At 47.2% G+C, this 25,553-nt stretch overlaps 1 protein-coding gene and 1 long non-coding RNA gene across 2 annotated transcripts in view; both read right to left on the reverse strand.

Annotated features, from left to right (window-relative positions):
- Positions 1 to 5,423: 5,423 nt before the first annotated feature.
- LOC132574764 (uncharacterized) overlaps positions 5,424 to 25,553 on the reverse strand; it is a 272,751-nt gene continuing 252,621 nt past the window's right edge. Inside the window, exon 2 of the long non-coding RNA XR_009555648.1 lies at positions 5,424 to 5,684. This is a non-coding gene — a long non-coding RNA (uncharacterized LOC132574764). The remainder of the gene's footprint in view (positions 5,685 to 25,553) is intronic.
- Positions 10,255 to 25,553, reverse strand: part of ELOVL2 (ELOVL fatty acid elongase 2) — an 89,764-nt gene continuing 74,465 nt past the window's right edge. Inside the window, exons 4-8 of the mRNA XM_060244211.1 lie at positions 20,623 to 20,700; positions 18,217 to 18,388; positions 16,423 to 16,547; positions 14,050 to 14,184; positions 10,255 to 10,391 (exon numbers count right to left, since the gene is read on the reverse strand). Coding sequence (XP_060100194.1) covers positions 10,263 to 10,391; positions 14,050 to 14,184; positions 16,423 to 16,547; positions 18,217 to 18,388; positions 20,623 to 20,700 — 639 coding nt within the window. The 3' untranslated portion in view covers positions 10,255 to 10,262. The remainder of the gene's footprint in view (positions 10,392 to 14,049; positions 14,185 to 16,422; positions 16,548 to 18,216; positions 18,389 to 20,622; positions 20,701 to 25,553) is intronic.

The following is a 25,553-nucleotide window of genomic DNA, read 5'->3' on the forward strand; positions in this document are numbered from 1 at the left end:
CTTAGTAAAGAGGATGGCTCAAACCCTCTCGCTCCCGACGGTCCAGCCACAACCGGTCGTTACCGATACGGTTTTCGACATCGTGCAACAAGACACTTCCACCGCTGTGGCACTGCCTCTAACCAATGTCATGTTGCAGACTGCCAAGTCCTCATGGGACAAGCCGGCGTCCACGCCTGTGTCCTCTCGCAGGTTGGACCATATGTACAGGATCCAGGAGTCATCAGCAGAGTTCCTGTACGTGCACCCGAGACCGAACTCAGTGGTAGTGTCCTCTTCGTCTAAGGCGAAAAAGACCCATTCCACGCCCCCCGATAAGGAGGGTAGGAAACTGGATGCAATAGGAAGAAGGCTGTATACCACAGGCTCACTGGGAGTCAAAGTTGCAAACTATGCGGCCTGTATGGGCAGATATCAATATGCCCTATGGGACCAGGTCTCCACCATTCTTGGTTCCATCCCGGAGCAGGCGAAGACCTCACTGAGGAAGCTGCAAAAGGAGGGCATGGCCCTCGCAAAACAACAGCTGAACTCAGCAAAACACTCGGGGGACACGTGCGCCAAAACGTTGACCACTGCTATCGCCCTACGCAGACATTCCTGGCTCCGTTCCACGGCACTGCAACACGACACGCAGGCCTACGTGGAGGATCTACCGTTCGATGGCTCGGGATTGTTTAGCTCAAACACGGACTCGGTCTTGCAAGAGCTAGACAAAAGTATAAAGACATCTCGGAACCTGGGAGTAACAAGCCCCCGCACTCCAGCCAAGAGACAGTGGCCAAAGACGTGGCACAAGAAGCCCTACTCAAAGTCGCCAGAGCGGCAATGGCGCTCCAAGCAGCCAGCTTTTCCGCGGCCCCAGTACCAGCAGAAACCTAAGTACTCGCCACCCTCTACCCAGGTACCCAGGCAGAAGGGTTCCAAACAAAAGCAGGGCCTTTGACTGCCTCCCGCCCCTGTATGGCCCTGTGGACTTGCACAGTATCCGGTTGGCACGTTTCCTCCCTGCCTGGGCCCGCATCACATCGGACCGTTGGGTGCTGTCAATTATTCAACAGGGCTATGGGATAGAGTTTACCAACCCCCCACCCACCCCGACTTTTGTTTACACCCCTCCTTCGCAAACCCTCCGGGAAGAGGTATGCTCCCTCCTCGACAAGGCCGCGATAGAGAGGGTCCCTATGCAACAACTCCGGCGTGGCTTCTACTCCCGATATTTTGCAGTCCCGAAGCGGGACGGGGGTCGTCGGCCAATTATGGACCTGCGGGCCCTGAACCGATTCGTAAGATGCGACAAGTTCAGGATGACAACCCTACAGTATATCCTCCCGTTGCTGGGACAAGGGGACTGGATGGCCACGCTCGATCTAAAGGACGCATATTTCCATATCGATCCATCCCTTCCACAGGCAGTTCCTCCGCTTCACAATTGGAGAGGAGCACTTCCAATACAGGGCTCTTCCCTTTGGACTATGCACGGCCCCTCGGGTGTTCACCAAGGTGATGGTGGTGATTGCCGCTCACTTGAGACAGCAAGGGGTAACACTCTTCCCGTACATCGACGACTGGCTCCTGGTGGCGGAGTCCAGGGAGTCCTTGCTGCGGCACATAGAAATCACCCTTGCCTTGGTGGAAGAACTGGGACTCCAAATAAACCAGAAGAAGTCCCATCTCCAGCCAGCACAACGCGTGCAATTCATAGGGGCGATATTGGACTCAACGGAGTGCAAGGCATTCCTCCCTCCAGACCGCGCGAATGCCATCGTGCAAATGGTAGCGGCTTTCCGGCAGAATCCGGTGGTTTCAGCACGAAAGATCCAGAGACTGTTAGGACTTATGGCAGCCACCACGGCGGTGCTCCCCTTCGCAAGGCTGAGGATGCGGACTCTACAGCTTTGGTTCTTGAGGAGCTTCAAATGCAACCTGGAGCCGTACTCCAGACTCCTAACGGTACCGCCGGAGGTGATGGAGTCCCTAAGCTGGTGGGGTCAAAAACAGTGCCTAGTGGAGGGAGCCCCCTTCCACAAACCAGTACCAGTGCTAACGATCACAACGGACGCATCCCTATGGGGCTGGGGTGCCCACATGGGGGGAATATGCGTGGGGGACAGGTGGCCGAGTCGCTACAGTCAACAGCATATCAACCTGCTGGAGCTCCTGGCCATCTTCCACGCCATCTTCTCCTTCCAGACTCTTCTACAGGGAAAAGCAGTAGCGGTGTTGACCGACAACACCACAGCGGTGGCGTACGTCAACAGGCAAGGGGGGACGGTGTCCCGCAACCTCTGCAAATTGGCCATCTTGCTGTGGGAGCTGTGCAGATCGCTGGGGGTCTCCCTACAAGCAGCCCACCTGCCGGGAGTGAAGAATGTGCAGGCAGATTTCCTCAGTCGCGGAGGAGCCCTGTCTCACGAGTGGGAACTGAACTCGGAGTTCCTGGATCCGGTCTTCCACAGCTGGGGGACACCGGAGCTGGATGTGTTCGCTACGAGGCACAATACGAAGTGCGACCTGTTTTGCTGCAGGGGGGGTGCAGACCCCTTGGCCCTCGGGGACGGTCTCCTAATCCCCTGGACTCACCACACAGTGTATCTGTTTCCACCTATCCCATTGTTAACCAAGGTCGTGCAGAAACTTCTACGGGAACGCCCACAGGGGATCTTGGTGACGCCATGGTGGCCGAGACAACACTGGTTCCCCTTGGTCCTACGACTGGCCAAGGGGAGGTATTACCGATTCCCACAGGCCCCGGACCTTCTCCTCTCCTACCAGGGCAGGATCCTCCATCACGACGTGCCACATCTCAGGCTGACGGCATGGCGCCTGTGATTTCGGACAGGGCGCAGTTTGTCATTATGAACGCGCGAAAGGCATCCACGAGGAAGTCGTACGCGGCTAAGTGGGCGAAGTTCGCGGAGTTCGCGGCCAGTCGCTCTGTACCTCCCAGTAGAGCGGGACTGCCCGTGATTTTTGACTTCCTGATTGCGCTGCTGGACAAGGGCCTCGCCCAGTCGTCCGTGCGGGTTTACCTGGCGGCCATTTCGGCACAGCATCGGAATATAGAGGGCCGGTCGGTTTTCACGCACCCGGACACAAAGCGGTTCCTCAAGGGCATGATGAGACTGTACCCGGCAGTTCGGAGCCCTGCCCCAGCCTGGGACTTGCCCCTGGTCCTGAGGGCCTTGACGGGAAGACCCTTCGAGCCTATGGCCTCCTGCTCTCCTCACCTATTGGCCTGGAAAACGGCCTTCTTGGTGGCCATCACCTCGGCGAGGAGGGTGGGGGAGCTGGCGGCGCTCCGCTGCGATGCCCCCTACCTTAATTTCTCAGCGGACGGGGTGATGCTCCGCCCTGACATTAAGTTCCTACCAAAGGTGGTATCCCCGTTCCACCTGAATTCGGAAATTTTTCTGCCGGTTTATTTTCCGGTGCCGGCTAATGACTCAGAACGGCGCCTTCACGCCCTGGATGTTAAGCGGGCGCTATCCTTTTATCTCCACCGCACAAGTCAGTCGCGGAGAGACCCCAGACTGTTTGTGTCGTACGCTGGACCCTCCACGGGCCTGCGGATCTCCTCGCAGCGTCTGTCCAAATGGATCACGGGGGCGATTCGCCTGTGCTACATGCTCCACAAGCGGCCGCTGCCCGGCCCTCTACGGGCTCATTCCACGCGAGCAATGGCAACCTCGGCTGCGTTCATGAAGGGAGTGGCCCTGCAGGACATCTGTAAAGCTGCCACTTGGGCATCAGCTCACACCTTCGTGACACACTACGCGCTGGACCTGGGGCAGAGACGAGCTTCCGCCGTGGGCCACGCTGTGTTGCAGTCCGTCTCCTCGTGATGGACCGTCGCACCCGCCTCCAGGTAGGCTTGAGCTTGCTAGTCTCCCATCAGTGTGATGCACAGAGACCACGAAGAAGATAAACAGGTTTCCTACCTGTAACTGATGATCTTCGAGTGGTCATCTGTGCAGTCACACTACCCGCCCGACCTTCCCCGCTGCTGACGGTCCCTCCTGAGGGGCTAACGTGGCGGTCAGAAGGAACTGGCGGGATGTCCGCTCCTGTCCCAGTGAGCATGCGCGGGGGAGGGGGGCTCCGGGCATGCGCACTGGGACGTCGGCGCGGAAATCCGCAGCTTTTGAAGTTTACCGATCGAGATCGGCGCTGGCGCCTACTCCCATCAGTGTGACTGCACAGATGACCACTCGAAGATCATCAGTTACAGGTAGGAAACCTGTTTTTCTCCCAGATAAGAGTCCGCACACTTAACCACTACATCAGGGGTTGCCAACGTTAGCTCTCCAGATGTTTTTTTGCCTACAACCAGCAGGGCCAATGGCTGGGGCTGATGGGTATTGTAGGCAAAAAACATCTGGAGCGCTACCTTTGGCCACCACTGCACTATATCAAACTGGAGGCTTGCAGTTCCTTTTTTTGGGGGGGGGGGGATGTCTAAACCTAATACTTAGCTAGCTCTCTTTCCTTCCAGACCTGATCTTGCTCTGTTCCTTGGAAGTCTTCAGGCTTGACTGCAGTAATGGTGTTTGACCTTTTGACCATGCCGTCTGAAGACAGTTTTGAGGCTTCAGTGAACAGAGCCTGCCCAGGGTCTGTCTGGTCTGGGAGGAAAATATTCAACTGGTTCTCAGTTGGGTGCGCTGGTTGTCAGTTGGCTTGAGGACCAAATTCCAAATGCTAACTTGTAAAACCTTTCACACCCTGGGCCCCCACCCACTTGCAGGTGTTTGCTTGATGGCTACAAATAAATCTACCCACAAACAAAGCTAGTTTGGTGGAGCTTTCACAGCCTCTCTTCCAACCCTCTGGAATTCTCTAACCATATTCTCTCAACTTTTCCTAAGAGATGCAAACCGTTTCTTTTCTCAGTTGACTTCTGAGTTGGCTGCTGTTGATGATGATGATACTGGGTTTATATCTCACCCTTCACTCTGAATTTCAGAGCGGCTTACAATCTTCTTTACCTTCCTCCCCCATGACAGACACTCTATGAGGTGGGTGGGGCTGAGAGCTCACCCAGAACCTGCCCTTTCAAGGACAGCTCTGCAAGAGCTATGGCTGACCCAAGGCCATTTCGGCAGCTGCAAGTGGAGGAGTGGGGAATCAAACCCGGTTCTCCCAAATAAGAGTCCGCACATTTAACCATTACACAAAACTGGCTTTCTGTGATGATGTGATGATACTGCTTGCTTTAATGTTTTTGAGCAATTTTCTTTTTTTACAAATAGCCTTGAATTTAGGAAATATGGTATAGAAATCGCTACATAAATCTCTACCAAGGTCTGTTAAGTCAACTCCGTGAAGTGTACTTCATAGAAGATTAGGGGGAAATGGGCAGATTCCTCCCAAGTTATTTCAGTGCTATGTAACAGGAACGATAGAAAGACCATAAAACGTACTGACTGTAAAAGGTATTTATTTCAGTGGTACATTACAGGAGAATCACTTTAAAAAGTTTTCATTTGGGGTATTTCAGAATAGCAGCATCTTGATTATGGTCTTTTTACATTTTAAAGCCAACCTGATTTCCAATTTTATCAAGTTTTTTTTTTGCATCTGTCAGCCCTTTGAAAGATTGAGTAAGGCATTGTTCCTTTTTTAAACATAAGCTTTTTTTAAAAAAAATGAAAAGGCAGTTTCTAGGTGTCTGATGGGCTAGACTCAAGAAACTGGAACCAATCTGTAGCCTAGTAAGTTCTCCAAGAGTTCACCCAGTGACAACTTCATAGTTCAAAGGTTTGGTGGAGACTGTTCACAGGACAGTGGGTGTCTCATGGTAAAATTTGGATAATATTCTTCCCACTTTTGCAGTCACCAAATATTGGGATGAGGGACCATGTTCCTTCTGAAGGAATCTAATGTGAGGATGTACATTCCTTTTCTGCTTTTAAAATTGTATCTCCTCTCTGTACTCAAGGACCACAGCAGCTTATCTCATCATTCTCACCTCCTTCGCCTCGTCCTCACAACAATAACCTTGTGAGGTAAACTCGGCCAAGGATTGTGATAGGCTCATGGTCACCAGCGGGCTTCCACTGGTAGAGTCAGGCCTCTCCTAGTCCTGTGCTCTTAACGACTTACCCTCTGCTGGCTCTTAAGTGACCCGGGGTGTGCAGAAGGGTTACAGACTTAACAATGGCCTCTGTGGAATCTAGTCGCACCCTTGAGTATTTCAGTCAAGCTAAGGTCGTTTTCCTGGTCTGTCATACTTTTATCCTGCCCTTTCTTCAAGAAGCTCAGGTTGGTTGAAAGGGTTCTTGCTTCCTCTGTTTCAGCCTCACAACCCCCCTCGGATATAAATTAGGGTTAAAGTGTATTGCCAGACATCATCCCGTAGCCACGGGGGGGGGGGGGCTGTGGGGTCACTGCTCCCTGACTTTCAGGGGGTCCTTCGGGGTGCAGCCTGCTTTCCCCCCCTTTTTTGCCAGAAGAAAGCTTATGAGAAGCAGCAAGCCCCACAGTGGATGGGAAAGGGTGCTCCCCACTTTTCAAAAAGCTCCCTGACTTTTAAAATCCTGGCTACACCCTTGTCACCAACCAGTGAATAAGGCTTTTAACCCAGGTCCCCCGAACCCTGGTCAGTACTCTTTACTGCATCACACCTGTGCTCATAAGCAGGCGTTTGTGAAAAATGTTACATTGGGATTTGAAATTCACATGGGCTGTCTGGAAGCCTTCTTGTCAAAGAGTCTCCCTTTAAAATGGGAACAAGTGCCTTTGGTTTAACAGTTCTGTGAGCAACGTGGTGTTTTCCTTCCTTCCCATATTTCATCCAATTATTACTTTTGGCAATGGCAGAAATTTGTCCTCACTGGTTACTGGAACCATCCTGCTACTCCTTTCTCCATTGATATGATTAAACATGACATGACGTGATTGGACATGATGTTGCACCTTAGTAATAACATCACAGCTTGTTTTCCTTGTATCGCCTTTCAGGAATGATGTTGCCTTCGTTTTTTTAAAAAAGAAAACAAAGCAAGTATATCTGGCAGCTTGATTCTAGACAAGTTTCCCCAGAAGTAAATCCTACTGATAACTGTGACCGATTTTGCACTAGGCTTGTTCCGGGTGGAGAGCCCTTTTGCTCTCGGCACTTCTCTCAGTTTTCACACAAGCTGCCCCAGAGCTGTGAGATGGCAAGCCGCTTTTCCACAGCAAGCGAGATCCTCTTGCAAGCGGTTTCTGTTTGCCACGGAAAAGCGGCGCACCAGCTTGCAGCTCCGGGGCAGCTTGTGCAAAAACTGAGAGAAGAGCTGGGGGCAAAAGGGCTCTCCACCCGGAACAAGCCCTTGTGTGAAATCGGTCTGTGCTTTGGATCACAGTTACGTAGGTTTTGGTTTTTTACATTAAGAAGACGACTGCAGATTTATACACTGCCCTAATCTCTGAATCAGAGACTCAGAGCGGTTTACAATCTCCTATATCTTCTCCTCTCACAACAGACACCCTGCGAGGTTGGTGGGGCTGAGAGGGCTCTCACAGCAGCTGCCCTTTCAAGGACAATTCTCCAATAGCTGTGGCTAACCCAAGGTCATTCCAGCAGCTGCAAATGGAGGAGTGGGGAATCAAACCCGGTTCTCCCAGATAAGAGTCCGCACACTTAACCACTACACCAAACTGAGACAGATATGAGAGAGCCAGTTTGGTGTAGTGGTTAAGCTCTGTCACTGCCCACTTCCAGAAGTAGTCCTTAACTAAACAGGAAGTGAAGCTTGCGTCCAGTAGCTGTGAAGCGCTGTTTGAAAGAAGGCTGGATAATACTATATTAGAAAAGTGCACTGGTAACGTGAGAAAGTCCAGAACCCTGTCTCTTAAGACAGATATGGCTTGCTGTTTCCTGGGCTCCATTCACAATGGTGTCCTTAATTCTCCATACTTCTATAACCTTCTTACCTAGGCTGTTTTCAGTGGGAGACATCAGTTGGTCATAAAGAATCTTGGAGCCACAAGGGAAAGGAAGACTCCCTGAGAGCTGCTGTTGGGGTCGATCTGGAAAGCTGCATTGGCATAGTTGGGTCTGAAGGCCCCTGCCCTGGCTTCATTATGGGGGCTCGGCCAAGCTATTCTCAGCCTTGCTTTCCCTGGCTGTGACATGGGGATAGTCAAGCTAGCCAAGTAACCAGCCATTCAAGCACTTTGCAAAGCATGAATACCACATACAGGCTAGCAAGTGCATTGCTGAGCCAGCCCTACAACCCACAGATGCATTACTTTATTTCCAGGGATAAGACTTTGGAGGTCTTCCGCTGGTGTCTCACCCACATGAGCCTCGTTTGTTTACTGTTGGCCAGTGCTGTTCTGCACATGTTCTCCATTTTTGTGTGACCCTGTATATCACATCTGCTGCTGGGTTGTGGACGTTTGGCTGAGGCTGGGCTTAATGGTCCCATTTTGGGCGAGTGGTTTGGAACTCTTCATCTCACGCGCCCAGTATTTTTTTTCCCATGAAGAAGCATATGAAAGGGAAGAGATGGGACACGAGGAGCTTGTGTGTAGTTCGGTGCGTAGGCGGGACCGATGGCAAAGTTGGCTGACCTTGGGCCAGCCAGGGCCATGACAACAACATGGACCCCAATGCTGGCAGAACGATGAGCTCTGCGGTTCTCTGTTTTGCTGTCCTGGAGTGGCCTAGCTGAGCTGGCTCAGTCACAACACTGTCAGCTCTAGCCAGCCCTCATTTTTTTTAAAGCGAGCCCATTGGTGAACTTAGTTCGCTGGGCTGCCGCTTATAGATGGCTTGCCAAGCCAAGCTCTGTCACTGCCCACTTCCAGAAGTAGTCCTTAACTAAACAGGAGGTGAAGCTTGCGTCCAGTAGCTATGAAGCGCTGTTTGAAAGAAGGCTGGATAATACTATATTAGGAAAGTGCGCTGGTAACGTGAGAAAGTCCAGAACCCCTGTCCTCATACAGCAGCCATCCAGTCAGCATGGGTGGCTGGCATTCAGGGCCCAGAGACTAACCCTTTCCCTGATATTGCCTCCTAGCGCTTCTTACCACCCTAGCACTGGGTGGGAGTGCGGCCAAACAAGCCGCACTAAAGACAACCAGACCTAAAGTAGGCATACTGAATGCTAGAAGACCACAGAGGGGAAGAGCTTGTAACAGTCGGAGACAGTCTCTCAACTAAATATGTTTCAGCCCTCTTTATGGGCAACCTGCAAGAGCATCTTATGGTTCTATAAGCAAAAAAGAGCAAGCCAGGAGCCAAAAAGTGCTGCTGTCAGGAATGTATTAGGTTTTGTGGCTTTTTAAAACCCTTTCCCCTGATTTTAAACAAGTACTCTTCTAGCAAACTTGTTTTCTACCATCACATGGACTACTGCACCTGGCTGAGCCAAGGAACGGGAGAGCAGAAAAAGGCAATGAATAATGTTACCATCAACTATCACAATAACAATCACAGTGTTTAGGGTATGCAAGTTTTGGTGTGTGAGACATGATTACTGAGAGGCAAATTGCAGCCAATGTGCTCATTCGCTAATAACCTGCAATTTTTAAAAGTGGAGTGGATGCCACTGTTTGAGCCGACGCCTCCATTGGCACTAATTTGCACTAACTCCCGTCAACTCCCGCCCTTTTGCTGTAATGGAAGCCATTTTGAGACACACATTGGTGGACACTCCCTGAATCAGTCCAGTGATAGAATGTGGGGGAGAGGAAACAATTTGCAAAAGAAATAAAGTACCTGCTTTGCCTAACACTGATATTACTGTGCGTGACAGAACAACTAATAATGAATGAAGCAGCCCACAGATTAAATAAAATCCTAATTGTAGAATGCTAGCGCAAAATGCAACCACGTTTTAATTTTTTTTTTCTGAAGCAAGAATTGTGTCAGGCGTTCTGCCCCATTTAAGATTCAATGTGGCTTTTTTTGGCTGAGCGATGGGGACTATCACAGCAGCCACCCCCTGACACATCGCTTTGCTGGTGGTTTTTCATCAAAATATTAGAAACTACTTTGCCTTTTTAACCTTAAACAACAGCAAGTTAAACACCTTGGGAGCAAGATAAATGCAACCGAACTGAGACGAAGGTTGTCCTAAAAGCTGCGCACAATCAAATGATCAACTCAGGCTGCAATCCTAAGAAACACTTTCCTGGGAGTAGGCCCCATTAAATCAAATGGGACTTACCTCTTGACTAGATTCGCTTAGGATTGCTCTGTCTTTTTTAGGGGGGAAAGTGTGGGAGGAATTTTGTAGGCTACCAATGCATTCTTAAAAGTCTAGTACTTATTGTGCTTTTTTATTATTCAGAGCACCATTAGTTGCCGTTATGTACTCTTTGTGGAACCCATTCTTCATTTCGGTCACTGGAGAGACATCTTTCACGTCAGTCCTTGAAGGTCTTTTCCGATAAGTCTGGGAAGGGGGGGGGGGGGAACCAAGAAGAAACAAAATTAGGATTTCTTCCTATGTCTCAAGTAGTCATAAAACATAGGCTGATTCCCCACTAGCCCTGCCCTGGTCTTGCGCTCCTTTTTCCTGCGGTGCTTCTGCCCAATTTTGCACATGTTTCCATGGAGCTGCGACTTGCCCTGCCACCTTCCTGAGTTCTCTCTGCAGCTTCAAAATTTGGATTTCAGAGAATTCTACAGCCGCGGAAGGAACTTGGGAAACAGGTGAGGCTAGTCACAGCTCCGCGGCAACATGTGCAAAATCGCTGCAGAAAAAAGGAGCACGAGACTGGGCAAGGCTAGTGGGGAGTTGGCCATATACAAGTCCACTAGGTATCTTAAGGAGCAGATTCGTATGCATACTGCCTATGGGTCCTTTGTGTATTCCCATTCCCAAGGGCTTTGTTAACCCCCTCCTCCGAACTGCCTGAAAACAACAGAAGCAGGTTGCTGTCTTTGTTGACATTCAGCTTGAACCCCCACAGAGGGGGCAAAGAAGCTTCTAGGGTGGTTTTGGGAACAGCAGTAGGAATGGGGTACAGCAGGGCTCAACAAATCCCAGGCACCAAGCTGCCATGGCACCTAGAGACGTCATTGCAGCGCTTAGTATTTTCAGTTATTTTATTGTTGTATCTCTTGGTCATCCTCGGGAGTACAACGTTCGTCATTTCGCGTCAAAATACTTTTTTGACTTACGGTATAAAAACACATGTGCATGAAGTACTTGTCATTGCTTCCTTATTTGTTAACTCTCTTCAGTGGAGGCAGATGAATGGATTTCCTAACCAGTTGCTTTCTATAAGAGTGGGCTCCTAGATTTGAGTCTAGTAGTAGCTTACAGACCAACACAATTTTGGGGGTGTAGGCTTTCAAGCTGTTGCTTAGAGCCCACTGTTGCAACAAAAGAAGATAACTAGATCTTTGTCAGTGAGATGAAAAGCTTCAGTTTACCATGTACAGGAGTAGCAGCACACTCGGTAAGGGGACAATAGGATTTTACTCCTAATTCTCTGCATGGTTTTCTTATGTGAAGCATTTCTGTGTTAAGCTCAAGGCCGGTCTGTGCCTCTACAGTTGGCTAACAGATGGCTATTATGCAGTGTTTCAAAATCTATAGGGGTTCATAGGAACTCAGCTAGCCCTCTTCCATTTGGATAAAAGGGAAATTAGACCTAAGGTGAACTTAGTGAGAATAATTTGGGTGTGTTTACTGCATCACAGAGTGGATAAATCTTTAATCTCCTTTCAATAGCTGACAATTAACTGTGGTTTGCAGGATGGTTAAGTGCACTGTTCCAAATTCTGGTGCCAACTTTTACCGAATTCTTGTCAGTTTCCAGAGCTTCCAAAAACAAGTATTGCTACTCTTATAATTAAGGCTGATTTATTAAAACCAGCAAATTGGGCAGTTTGGCATCAAAATAGAAAATATTACTCTCTTCCACCTCTAAAAGTAGACCTTGAAATGATAAAGGACAGCTGCTTTGAGGACCCGCATTGTCAGGACAGCACTGTGTGCTTCAAAAAAGCACATTAATTCATCTTGCTGAACCGTTAACACCCTGACTTGCAAGTTAATTATGCAGAAGTTACTGCGTTGATTTGATGGCACGTCTTCTGGACTGGGTTTAACTGGACTGGCTGGATAGGCCCTACCTCCAATCACTCTTATTCTTGCTGTGTGTATTTAATATACATGATGCTTTATGCTAGTAGCATGTAACCTGCAGCTTTCAAGGTACAGGTTGGGTTCCAGGCAGTCTCTGGTTTGAAAAGTAAAAAAGAAGACCCCCTAATACCAGATTACGCGAACAGATAATGCGCATTGTATAGATTTGCCTTGGTCTAGCAAGTGAAACGGGAGAAAAGCAGCTTCTGTGCTTTATGCCACGCAGCTGTGCCCTCCTCAGTGTCTTGTTTGATGCAGATGAGAATTCAGTGTTCCCATCTGAGGCCAGCAGCTTGAAGCTAGCTCTAGGTTCTAGCACCAAGACTTCAATTTAACCTCCATTTCTCATGCATATGCTACACTTCAGCTGTTTTTATTGTATCTGGTTTGCCAAATTCTGTTTTATTTTTGCATTACATCTCTCCCCCTCCTCCAGTTGTTAAAATCCTGTTGGTTTTGCTGTCAACATTCGCTTATTGTGGGAGTCAAAGGCAAGTGGAGGAGCTTGCAGAAAAGGACTCCAAGCACTGTGGAATTGGACACCCCCGCGACACATTATCACGCTGCAGTGAATGTTGCAGGATTGCTGAGGACGTGTCTCTCACTTGTTCTCATGGTGAGATTTGGCATGAGAGACGATATTAAAATTTAATAGGATTCCCTTATCACATTCAGCAGAAGTCAAGTGAAAGTTTGACAGAACCGGCTGTGAGGATTTGTGGCCCCTTTCCCAGGTATTAGTTAATCCAGGCTAGCCAATCAGGGCCAGCCCTAGAATGTCTGGCACTTTAGGCAAGGCTAACTTCTGGATCTCTTTTGCCACTGTGGCTTAGGGGAAACTGAATCCACTACGCACATAATTCTTAGATGTTCCTGGTATAAAGAGGCCCGTGTGAAATATATAGAGCCTAAATTAAGGGCCCCGTGGCGCAGAGTGGTAAAGCTTCAGTACTGCAGTCCGAGCTCTCTGCTCACTACCTGAGTTCGATCCCAGAGGAAGCTGGGTTCAGGTAGCTGGATCAAGGTTGACTCAGCCTTCCATCCTTCCAAGGTTGGTAAAATGAGTACCCGCTTGCTGGGGGGGAAGTGTAGGTGGCTGGGGAAGGCAATGGCAAACCACCCCATAAAAAAAAAAAAGTCTGCTGTGAAAACATCATGATGCAACGTCACCCCAGAGTCAGAAATGACTGGTGCTTGCACAGGGGACTACCTTTTTATATTTAAGGCAAATTCTGGGCTGTGGGAATCAGAATGTCACAATCTCATGCTTTTGGATGAAAACCAGCTCATTTCTGAAGCTGTTGCCAAGTTCTGCGCTGCCTACTGTAACATCCGAAAGACTCGTTTTACTGCTTCTCAGTTTTAAGATGTTCTGTTTTAACTTGCGTCTGGATGTAACTCTTATACTGAACATATCAAGACAATTGTCTATCCTAATACATTATAGCATAGTTCTTATCTTTTGTGTCGAAGCTTTTAAATTCTTGTATTTCAGTTGGTCTGTGATCGTAAATAAACTGTCTGTCTGGTGCCCCCCCCCCACACTGATAACATCACCGAGTCACATGGGGGGCAGCCAAATTGGTGCCCCCAGAAGGCCGGCACCCTAGGCAATCTCCTAGTTTTTCTAGTGGCAGAGCCAGGCCTGAGGCCAGTCAGTCTTCATCCAGTGAAAGAGCTTTATTAGCTAATCTTACAAGGTCCCCTGCAAGCATCTAACCCACCCCACATCCCTAATAGATTCAGGCGGGTAGTCTTGTTGGGCTGAAACAGACCGAAGTTGGAGTCCACTGGCTCTTTTAAGACCAACGAAGTTTAGTTCTGGGTATAAGCTTTCACGTGCATGAAGAAAAAGCATGCATACCCATGAAGGTTTATACCCAGAATTATACTTCATCCCAAACAGTTTTATATAAGCATGCGACACATGTATTGTTCACCTTCTCCAGCTTACCTGAACATAAAAGTTAACAAACAGAATGACCAGTGTGGTCATGTATGAGGACTGGAAGATCAGGCAACCAAAAGGAAATCCACATGGTTTCACGACAGCACTGAGGGTGTGCGTAATGGTGAGCAGAAACTGTATCTGTAGTGGGAAGAAGACACACTTATAATTTGTACAACAAAGCCTTGGCAAGTGCTCAGATTCCCCAAACACATCTGCAAATTGTGCATTGCTGCTATATGCCCACAGAAATAATTTTAAATGTGCCCTAATTCTGCATCCATATTTTTGCTCAATAGGAAGAATGTAATAACTTTTTTTGCCGGGTCCAACTTGGGCAGTTTCTTACATTTTGTCAGAGAACGCACAGTGGCAGGGAGACGGTGCCTCTGTATTCACACTGTGTGTATAAGTGCCTGACCACAGATTACCTGCTTCCCAGGGCCACCGGAGTCTTGCTCAACCAGATATGCACTGTAAGTTCCATGGCTGGAGCTTCCAGATAATTTGGAAACTGCTTAATCTCATTGGGGAAACATGTATTGGGCACCCCATGTGCTTGTCTTCCCAGGCGACCTCAGATCAAGAATGTGGTGTGGGAGGAGAAGGGTTTGAGCTCCCAGTTCTTGCTCACTGCAGTGTCAGTCCAGATCAACCCGAGAATTAAGTTTTCAAAACATGGGAGCCTTGGAACATACCACTGCAACCAGGATGGGCTTCAAAACAAGCTGAGGAGATAAACCACTGCCTACCAGCTATATGTAGCTTTGCTCACTGTACCTGATTCCTTGTCTGATGAAATGTGCTTGGAGCACATGAAAGCTTACGTTCTGAATAAAACTTCGTTGGTTTTAAAGGTGCACTGGACTCAAAGCTGAAGAGATGTTAGGCCAGGATTTCAAAGGTCAGGGGGGCACTTAGCGGCCTCCTCCCCCCAGCAGGACTCAGGGGGCACAACTCAGAGCACCTGTTCTTCCCTTCTCTCCCAATCGCATGGGAGGCTGGCAGCTGCTCCTGCCACCCCTCCTGTGTGATTAAACAGCCCTCTCCCCTGCCACCCCTCCTGTGTGATTAAACAGCCCTCTCCCCTGCTGCCACCTCCTGAGGGGCCATGGGGGTGAGAGCTGAGAGGATAGGGCCCACCCCCTCTCCCACCAGTTGATGGGGAGGAAGAGAGGGAAGGTTGGGGGCACTGAGTAGGGGCACCCTGACAGGAAGCCAGGGGGCAGGGCCCTCGCAGCCCCCCCCCCCATGACTATGGCCTGTGTTAGGCCCTTGCTGTAATATGTCAAGTATCGGATTTAGCCATGGAGAACTGAAATCTACTGGGAGTAACGTGACACAGCTGACTTTACAGGGCTGTGCTGAAGAGAAACTATTTGATTATGGCTAACAACTCAGGTACATTTAAAATAGCAAATTCGGCATAGGACAGCAGTGCAGATAACTTTAGATATGAATGCATTTGCTTCATTTATACCCTGCCTTTTGCCCCCGTGAAAACCCAAAGTGGGTTACATTCTCCTCTATTTTAGGCTCACAACAACTCTGTGAAGTAGGTTAAACTGAGAGTGCAACTGGGGTTATCCAGCAAATTTCCATGGCGGAGGTGAGTTCAAACCCGGGTCTCTCAGGTACTAGTGCAGCACTCTAACCATGGTGAGTCTCCCAGTAATAATGTAAAAGGGACTACAAGGGAAGCATAAGCTGCTCATGGCAACCTGTGGGGGTGAAGGGGAATAAAATGAGGCCCCAGCACGGGGAGCTTAGCTTTACTGAACAAGCTACACAGTGATATATGTCAACCTGGAATTCACTTGCCACATTCTTTTTTTAATGTGAAAGTCGCATCTTCTATATACCTCTAGATAAGTATCTAGATAGCCCCCTATTACGGTACTGGGTTCTATTGCCAATCATAAACCCTTTAAAGAAGTTTTTATACCTCACTTTTCTCTACCTTAGGGAGTCTCAAGGCAGCTTATCATCACCTTCCTTCCTTTCCCCACAACAGGCACCCTGTGAGGCGGGTGGGGCTAAGAAAGTTCTGAAAGAACTATGGCCCAAGGTCACCCAACGGGTTTCACGTGGACAGAGTGGGAAAGCAAATCTGGTTCTCCAAATTAGAGTCCCCTGCTCTTAACCACTACAGCACGCTGGTCTCTTGGAGTACATCTTTAAAAGCATGATATATGAACTGATCATTGGATGCAATAGATTAAATAATATGTTGTATGAGACTGAGCTCTTCCCCCCCCCCTCCAATTTTCTTCTTATCCTTGTTTCAAGATGTTTTTTTAAGGCAATTTAGCTTACTGCTGAGGTATTTTATTTTTCAAACGGTAAATCAACAAGAGTGAATGAGAATCTAAAATGTACCAGTTGTGCCTGCGTGAGATATTTCTTCCACCACAAATACTTGCGCATGGACGGAATCACGGACAGACCATAGTAGGAGTACATGAGGACGTGAATAAAACTGTTCAAGGTGGGTCCAAAGAAACCTGTGAGAAGTGCATTGAAGTTGTCAACACAGCACATTTTCTACAAGACATATAGGTTGTGACAACCAACAATGGCTCATGGACAATCAGAAGAATTTACAGAATTCTGCGAAGCCTCTTTGGAGTCAAGGCTCTTTCAGACAATGAACTGTTCTATAAATGCTGTATGGGTCTGGAGAAATTTGAGTAGGAACAATTCTAAGGGTTTCTGCTGTTCTCTCCTGGCAGCCTCAGCAAAAGAGCAGACAGTTGGAAGGATAGATCTGCCTGGTAGTGCGGCAAAGTGGTTTAGCTGTACCTCTGAGAGAACAGAGCACCCAATGGTTAGGCCTGTTCTGGTAATGAGCAGATCTTGTTCCATTTAGTCTGACTTGGGAAAGGGCAGGTTAGTGGGGGTGGAATCCTGTGTGAGAGGATCTAACCTATTGGCTAGTCAGGGAAAGCCTCTTTGTTCCCGAAAGCATTAGGGAAAATTCAAACCACTCTCAGAAGCCATAACCAGTTTAAATTAATCTCCCTTCACTAGGTTTCTCCTTTGTCTACCTGGAGACCTGTGCTGCTTATCTGTTCTTTGAAACCAACTTGTAAATAAATAAATAGTCAGTGTTAATATACAATTCCTGCCACAGTGATCTCTGTATTCTATTTGCTCAGCACAAAACTTACCTCACGGCAGCAAACCCAAAGTCCAGAAACTTGCTACTTTTAGAAGACTTGACTACTGTGGGAAGGGTTTATCATTTAAAACAAACCTAAAAATCATGAGAGGCTGTGGGGATCCCCTTATCTGTTGAAACCAACTTGTAAATAAATAAATCTTCAGTGTTAATAAACAATTCCTGCCTCAGTAATCTCTGTATTCTATATGCTCAGCACACAATTTACCTCACAGCAGCAAACCCAAAGCCTAGAAACTTGCTACCCTTAGAAGACTTGGTAACTGTGGGGAAGGTTTATTGTTTAAAACAAACCTAATTCCCACAAAATCATGGGAGGCTGCGGGGAACCCTGTAGTTGTTAGAAACAGTTTGTTGCATGGGGATTTGATGGTGCTGCTCATCTCTACTTCCATTAGCCCACCTGGTGAGAAGAGAGATTATAGACTAGATTAGATGGGTGTGGTCAGTAGGCAGCTTTTTCCTTCTTGGAAAACAGTAACGGGAGAAGAGGAAAAGATTTAGCACAGTTAGTAACCAAAATCTTTGTCTGGGACTCTTTGTGTTCCAACACTGAAGGGAGAGAGATCAGGGCCTTCCCAAAGAATGCCAAGCCAACCAGCCCAGCTCAGGCTATAAATAAGTAGAATTTCAACCAACACCTCATCAGGTCTAACTGCTCTGCATTTTTATCCATCACAAATTCTGCTGAACAGGAATATATGAGATGGTCACTGTAACACGAAATCAGACAACACAGCAAAATGGCAACTGAATAGCAGCTGCTGTTTATTTTAGTGTGTGTCTCACCACCCACTCACCATTTCCTTCATGTACCTAAGATTCCTAAATATACCAAAGATTAACCTCAGTTACAGCCAAATCTGGGATAAATGAAAATACTCAGCATATGTTTTTATGCAGCACAGCTCTATGTTCTAGATAGATAGAATCTCACAAATGTATATATCTTGATTACATATTTAGACATCAGAAAAGGATAAAATGCTCACTTTGTCCACATGGTATCCAGTTCATGACACACCACCAGATGTTAAACATAGTGGCGTGATGATAAACATGAAGGAAAGTAATTTGATTGTTTTTTTTCCGTAACACAAAGAAAATAGTGTCAGCAAATTCAATTACTTTGGAAAAGTAATACCACCACAACACCTTGGCCACCTGCAAGGACAAGACAGAGAAATTAATATCTGTTTCCTGAAGGAACAGCATCTGCTGTACTTCAGGAATATTTCAGCCAGGTGAAGTTTTCATTAACAAATATTACTGTTTGCTCAAATTAAATAGGTTTCCACAAGGTGGAACAATTTCTGCCTGCAGAACATGACTTTCTTACTGCAAGTCAGGGCTTTTCTTGAGCAGGAACGCACAGGAACACAGTTCCGGCTGGCTTGGCATCAGGGGGTGTGGCCTAACATGCAAATAAGTTTCCGTGGGGCTTTTTTAGTAGAAAAAGCTGTGCAAAACAACGGTGACATCAGGGTGTGTGGCTGAATATGCAAATAAGTTCCTGCTGGGCTTTTTCCTACAAAAAAAATCCTGCTGCAGGTCAAAATGCCTACTGAAATGCTGCTCCTGTGGTACGGGCAGGGCTTTTTTTTGAGCAGGAACGCAGTTCCGGCTGGCTTGGTGTCAGAAGGTGTGACCTAATTAGTTCCTGCTGGGCTTTCTCTATAGAATAGCCCTGCGTAAAACAATGGTGACATCAGGGTGTGTGGTCTAATATGCAAATGAATTCCTGCTAGGCTTTTTCTTTTAAAAAAGCCCTCGGTACAGGAGACCCCCAATAGCAGAACTGGGGGGGGGGTGTATTTGGGGTTGCAAAACAAGTAAGAAACACAGATACACTCTATTGGATTCAAGACAAGACTTCCCACAAGTTATGTGCACCCTGATCTGTGCATATATATACATTGAAGTAATACCATTGTATTCCACAGGTCTTACTCCCAAGGAAGTACATAGGACTTCATCCTTAGTTTGTAGTTGCTTCCTGATAATGATGAACAAATGCATCTGCTACGCCTTTGAATGACCAAACCAGTTATGAAGGCAGAAAGTCAGCAGAGGAGCTAGGGCTAACCAGTGTTTTATAGGGTGTGCCACATGTATGATGATGTGGACACACTGGGAATAAACTATGGGTGTGTGCTCAGGGCATGGAGCTCTTGTTTCTCAGGGGACAAGTTCATTCCTTTGAGGCTAGGGTTGCTGACCTGGAGAAGCTGGGGTGGGGGAGAAAGGGGTATGTGGATGAGACCTTCAGAGACCTACTAGAACAGGCCCTTTGGGGTCATAGTGGATAGCTCAAGGAGTGTCAACCCAGCGTATCACTGCAGTGAAAAAAGCAAACTCTGTGCTGGGGATTATTAGGAAAGGGATTTAAAATAAAATAGCTGAAATTATAATACCCTTGCACAGATCTATGGTGTGGCCTAATTTGCAATACCGTGCAAAGCCTCTGGTCACCGTATCTCTAAAAGGACATTGCAGAGCTGGAAAAAGTAGCGAGGAGGACAACCAAGATGATTTAAGGGGGTGGGATGCCTTTCTTTTGAAGAAAGGCCGAACGGGCTGTCACTCTTCAGTTTAAAAAAGAGCCGCCTAAGAGAAGGACATGATAAGAGCAGGGGTGGAATTGCCAGCAGGAGCTCCTTTTCATATTAGGCCACACACCCCTGATGTAGCCAATCCTCCAAGAGCTTACAGAAAAGAGCTACATCAGTGGGTTTGTGGCCTAATATGAAAAGGAGCTCCTGCAAGAATTCCAACCCTGGATAAGAGGTTTATAAGATTTTGCATGGGGATAAAGAACTTTTCTCTCTAAAAATGCTAGAACTCAAGGGCATCTCATAAAGCGGATGGGTAGTAGATTCAGGACAGACAACCCTCCCCCCTTCTTTACTCAACAAGTGATTAAAATGTGGGCTATGCTGCCAGAGGATAGGGAATAGACAGATTCATAGAGGATAATCCATCGGCAGCTACTAGCCATGCTGACTAAAGGAACTTCCACATCCAGAGGCAGTTATCCTCTGTGCACTAGTGCTAGGAAGCAACATCAGAGGGAGTGCTTGGCCGCTGGGCTGTCTGTGGCCCTCCAGAGTAACAGGCTGGCTTCTGGAGACTGGATGCAGTTTTAGACGGACAACTAGTCTGATCCAGCATGTCCTTAATTTATTTTTTAGACATTCTTGTGAGAGTTTTACAATGAAAAACCAAACAGGGTTATCACCAGATACAAACTGTAACAAATGGGGAAGCATGGGAAAACAGAAACCAAACAAAACACAATGGACACATTTTAAGGACAAATGGAAGGATAATCAAAAGCAGGGTAAATGCAATGATGCACAAGAACTGTTCCTTTTCCAAGGCCTCGGATCGTGCCTTACCCGAATGTCAGCTTCTCCCGCACTGTTAAGGTTCTGGCATTGCAAGTTATAACCTCCTTCCCAAGAGGAAAGAATTAGCTGGAGAAAAAACACAAACATCAATCTGAATAGAAATTTGCACTGCAACAATTAAACTGATCACAAAGTTTTTATATCGCTTTTCATCATACAGCATTCCAAAGCAGCTTACAAAAGGAGAAAACAAGATTTCTTTTTTAAAAAGAATCCAGATCAAAGTGGCATTTTAAAACAATCATCGCCAACCAACAACAAAACCAAAACGCCAGCTGCATCAGCAGCAGAAAGGTCACCGATTCAACAGGATAAGCTCCGTTCCCATCAGTCTGGTGGAATGAGAATTTTTTTGCCACTGTGTGGACGCCAGCAGCTAAAAAGGTGGTCACCTACCCAATGGGCTTTCTGAAGCTTAGGGATGATGACTAGTGGGAACAGGCTTCGGATTCAGCAGAAGCTCATAGGAGTGCAGCTCCTGAATCTTTCTGAGGTTCCTCCTCCCCACTTATCTTGTCCATTAAATAGTAGGTGCAGCTGCATAACAATCCCTGGAGTAGGAGAGCGGGCAGCCAGCCAGCCACCAGGGGTTTTGCCACACCCCCAGCAGCCCTCATTAACCCCTGGAGAAGCCTGCACCACCCTTTCTCCACCTCTTATGTGATTTTGGGCAGCAGGTGTCTTGTTGGCCTTTTGATTGGGGGAGGGGCGGTCCAGGAGAGTCCCAGGCAAGCAAAGCCTGCCTGGGCTGGCTGGATCTCTAGCCAGCCCAAGCAGGCCTTGCTTGCCCAGGGCTCTCCTTTCTTACATCAGGTTGCTTTTGGCTGGGGGAGTGGGCAGCATATCCTAATGAGCTATGCTAATGAGCTCCACCACCTATTTTTCTGGTGTTGTTTGTTTATGTTTTTTTTACTGGATTATTTTATAATTTTTATATATTGTTTTTAATGGTTCAAATATTTTAATGTTTATGTGGGCCATCTTGGGGACCCTGATTGGGTGAAAAAGTGGCATACAAATGTTTTAAATAAATAAATACCTATAAGACCTTAAGCCTCATAAAACCCATTTTGCTACTAAAGGAGTTGGTACTTTGATCGGAGCTGTCGAAGAAAAAGAGATTGGATTTATACTCCACTCTTCACTCAGAGTCTCAGAACAGCTTATAATCTCCTTTCCCTTTCTCTCCCCTCTCTCAGAGTTGAACTGCTCTTGAGAGAACAGCTCTGCTGAGAACTTGTGGCTGACTCAAGGTCACTCCAGCAGCTGCATTTAAAGCAGTGAGGAATCAAGACCAGTTCTCTCAGATTAGAGTCTGTGCTCTTAACACTACACCAAACTGGCTCTCGACTGGGTGTGTGTGTGGGGGAGAGGTATTTGTGAATTTCCTGCATTGTGCACGGGGTTGGACTAGATGATCTTTCCAACTCTATGATTCTATGACTGGGGGTGTTGTATAGGAGCAGTCCATATGGGAGCATGCATTAATGAATCTTCTCTAGATTTTTATATGTGCCCCCCTGCAGCACAGTAAAATGAACCTGGGGGGAAATTACTCAGAGAAGATCTGCCTTTTCCCCTTTTGTGCTACCCGCAACTGCAATTCTTTGTCCTCTATATTGGCTACTGATGTAGAAAAGAACAGCCATCCTTATACCAACTAGGTTGTAAGCAAAAGGCTCCTGCACATGTTACTGGAATGCCCCATTAACCCTTTCCCATGGCTTTTTGCCATACTGCATCAATAATGTTTGGAACTCAAATCATCTGGGTGGAGCAACTTCATAGGTCTTCAATGTCAGAAACCAGAGAGGGAGGCCAGTAATAGTTATTGGGGCGGGGTATGCCAAAGGACTAGTCCAAACCCCTGCACAATGCATGTGACAAACCCCATCCACAAACTTCCAAACATTATAATAGCAGAAAAAGCTACAACAGATTCAGGTCCTGCAGCAAAGAGTGAAAATTGTAAGAGGGATCTGTAAAAGAGAAGGGGGGGGGGGGGTTGGTAGAAATTTCTGTCCTCTGTTTCTGCAAATGGAAACACTGTTCCATCAGAACTATGTGGTTTGATACAGGCCCCTCAAATCTCATACTCAGGACTCAATCTGTATCTCTGTAAACTGCTGTTAAATGGTTCTGCCTTTAAGAATAAATGGATACAAATGAAATAGTTTCCTTATTGGGGATGTATTCTACACTTTCAGTCAACCACAACAAATAAAGATGCCCACAGTCACATGTATTAGAAAAGGAATTTCATGAAACAGCAAAAAAACCCCCCACAACCCAGTGACAACATAGGATGAATCTCTAAGAAGTCAAAAGACCACCACTTTACAAAAGGGGGGGAAATACATGCCATTTAACATTGTGAATAAGTTAAAAAAAATTGTTTGGAATTTTAACCAAGTCAATTCCGCAGTGGAATTTCTGCTCCAGCTCTAACAAACACATTTCAGACTATTTCTGGAAAATGCTGTTGTTGTTACTCCTGCTGTAAGAATCCTTGTGGCACTGGCCTCAAAGGCCATTGAGGCTGGAAAACTACAAGAGGTACAAAATTCTCCAGGTCTGGTTTGTTCTGCGGCTTTGGAAAACTCGGTAACCATCTGTCTTAGCATTTTGCCCTCTTGAGAATGATGGAGCAGCTAGCAAGATACCTATCAGCCTTAGCCAACCACACGCTTTACCAACAGACAGAAGCCTCTCTAAAAGGTAAAATGTAAATATCAATAAAGGTTCTGTGACTGTGGTAGTCCCCTTTGCTAGCACCAGTCATTTCCGACTCTGGGGTGACGTCACATCACAATGTTTTCATGGCAGACTTTTCTGCGGTGGTTTTGCATTGCCTTCCCCAGTCATCTCCCCCCAGCAAGCTGGGGACTCATTATACCAACCTCGGAAGGATGGAAGGCTGAGTCAACCTTCATCCAGCTACCTGAACCCAGCTTCCGCTGGGATTGAACTCAGGTCATGAGCAGAGAGCTCGGACTGCAGTACTGCAGCTTTACCATTCTGCACCACGGGGCAGCTCTAGAAGCCTCTCCAGGAATTTGTAATTGCTCAGTCTTACCTTTTGTTTGAAATCACAGCTTTTCAAGTTAAGTGTATGTTTAAAGTGTGAGCATCTGAAGTCCTAATGAGGGCTTTCTTTGCAGACTGGTACATCTCTTTGTGTGTGTGTGTGTGGGGGGGTATACATGTTTTCCCAGGCAGAGAAGGAGCAATGAAGTCTGTGAGACGAGACCGTCTCCCCACTCCCTGGATGTTTTTGTCTCCTGGTTAGAAACTAACTGCCTTCAACATCGTTTGCAGTACTGCTCAAGCTTCTTTGCTGGTGTTTCATAGCCTAACGGATAATATTTAAGATGCTGACTTTCATCCATGAAACCCTTGTCACACTGCAGTCACCACCTCCTTCCCCATATACCTTACAACAACTGCAAGAACCCTTCTGGGGCCCATTTACCAAGTCCATATAACAGATGCATGCATTATTAGTAACGATATGACCGCCTCAGAACTTATTCCTTGGAAGCTTTCTGAAGCATGTTCTTTCCCCTTCTTTTTTGTATTTTGTGCAGGTGTGTTTGTGTGCCTGGAAGTCATAGTTGACTTCTGGTGACCCCTAACAGGGCTTGGGCATTCGAAGAAGTGGCTTGCTATTGCCAGCCCCTGCATCCCAGCCCTGGTATTCTTTGGAGATCACCCCTCTATGTACTTGCCAGGGTCAGCCTTACTTCGTTTCTGAGATCTGAGAAGATCAGGCTTGCCTGGGCTATCCAGGTCAGGGCTCTGAACAGAAGTGGAATTCTAGCAGGAGCTCCTTTGCATATTTTCCTGATGTAGCCAATCCTTCAAGAGCTTACAAGGCTCTTTTTTGTAAGCTCTTGGAGGACTGGCTACATCAGGGGTGTGTGGCCTAATATGCAAAAGAGATCCAGCTAGAATTCCACCCTTGGCTCTGAGACATGTTTTGGAAGAATGCCACTAGAGAATTAGAGGGATACCCAGTTCCTTGGTCCTCATTCTCAAGTGCTTACAATCTTGGCCCTCGTTCATCAGCTTTATAATTGCTCTTTTGAAAGCAATTTATGAACTCCAAAAGGTAATGGCACGTCTTGCATAATTCAGCACAGGATTTATTTATGTATTTTTTGCCGCCAGTGCCGTAACGGATATTCCCCATCAGTAATTGCTTGCTCTGGTTCTTTGCCCTCACAACACGTCACTTGTCCTCTCCTTAGAATCACAAGACAAATTTCCTTAGGGAGAGGCGTCTTGGGATTCTGCTCTAATCGGGGTAAGATGCGGGGAGGCAGTTTAAAAATATTTCGGGAACTGTGATTCAACAAAACTAAGTGGCGACCAACCACCAGCAATTCTGCTTGTCCTTCTGCATCAATGCTCAACCAAATCGTAGGCCTTTACCATTTTTTAAAAGAAAAAGAGACAAAAGTTAAACAAGGAGTTTAGAAAGGTGTCACTCCGCTTAGGGCAACACCATGAAATTCTTTAAGGACTGTGTGCTCTGTGAATAGTGGTAAGAGGAAAAAATTGTTTATTTTTAAGTGTCTAAAAAAGCAGGCCTCAGATTCAGCAAGAGCTCACAGGAGCACAGCTCCTGAACCTTTCTGAGGTTCCCCCTCTTCCCCCCCCCACACCTACCTTGTCCATTGAATAGGAGGTGCAGCTGCATAACAATCCCTGGATTAGAGTGGGCAGCCAGCCAGCCACCAGGAGCTTTGCCACACCCCCAGCAGCCCTCATTAACCCCTGGAGAAGCCCGCACCACCCTTTCTCCACTTCTTGTGTGATTTTGGGTGGCAGGCAGCTTGCTGGCCTTTTGACTGTGGGGGGGGGGGGTGGCGGCTGAGGAGAGCCTCAGGTGAGCGAGGCCTGCTTGAGCTGGCTGG

The sequence above is a fragment of the Heteronotia binoei genome, chromosome 7, assembly GCF_032191835.1.
Source record: "Heteronotia binoei isolate CCM8104 ecotype False Entrance Well chromosome 7, APGP_CSIRO_Hbin_v1, whole genome shotgun sequence".
In the NCBI taxonomy this organism is placed as follows: domain Eukaryota; kingdom Metazoa; phylum Chordata; class Lepidosauria; order Squamata; family Gekkonidae; genus Heteronotia; species Heteronotia binoei.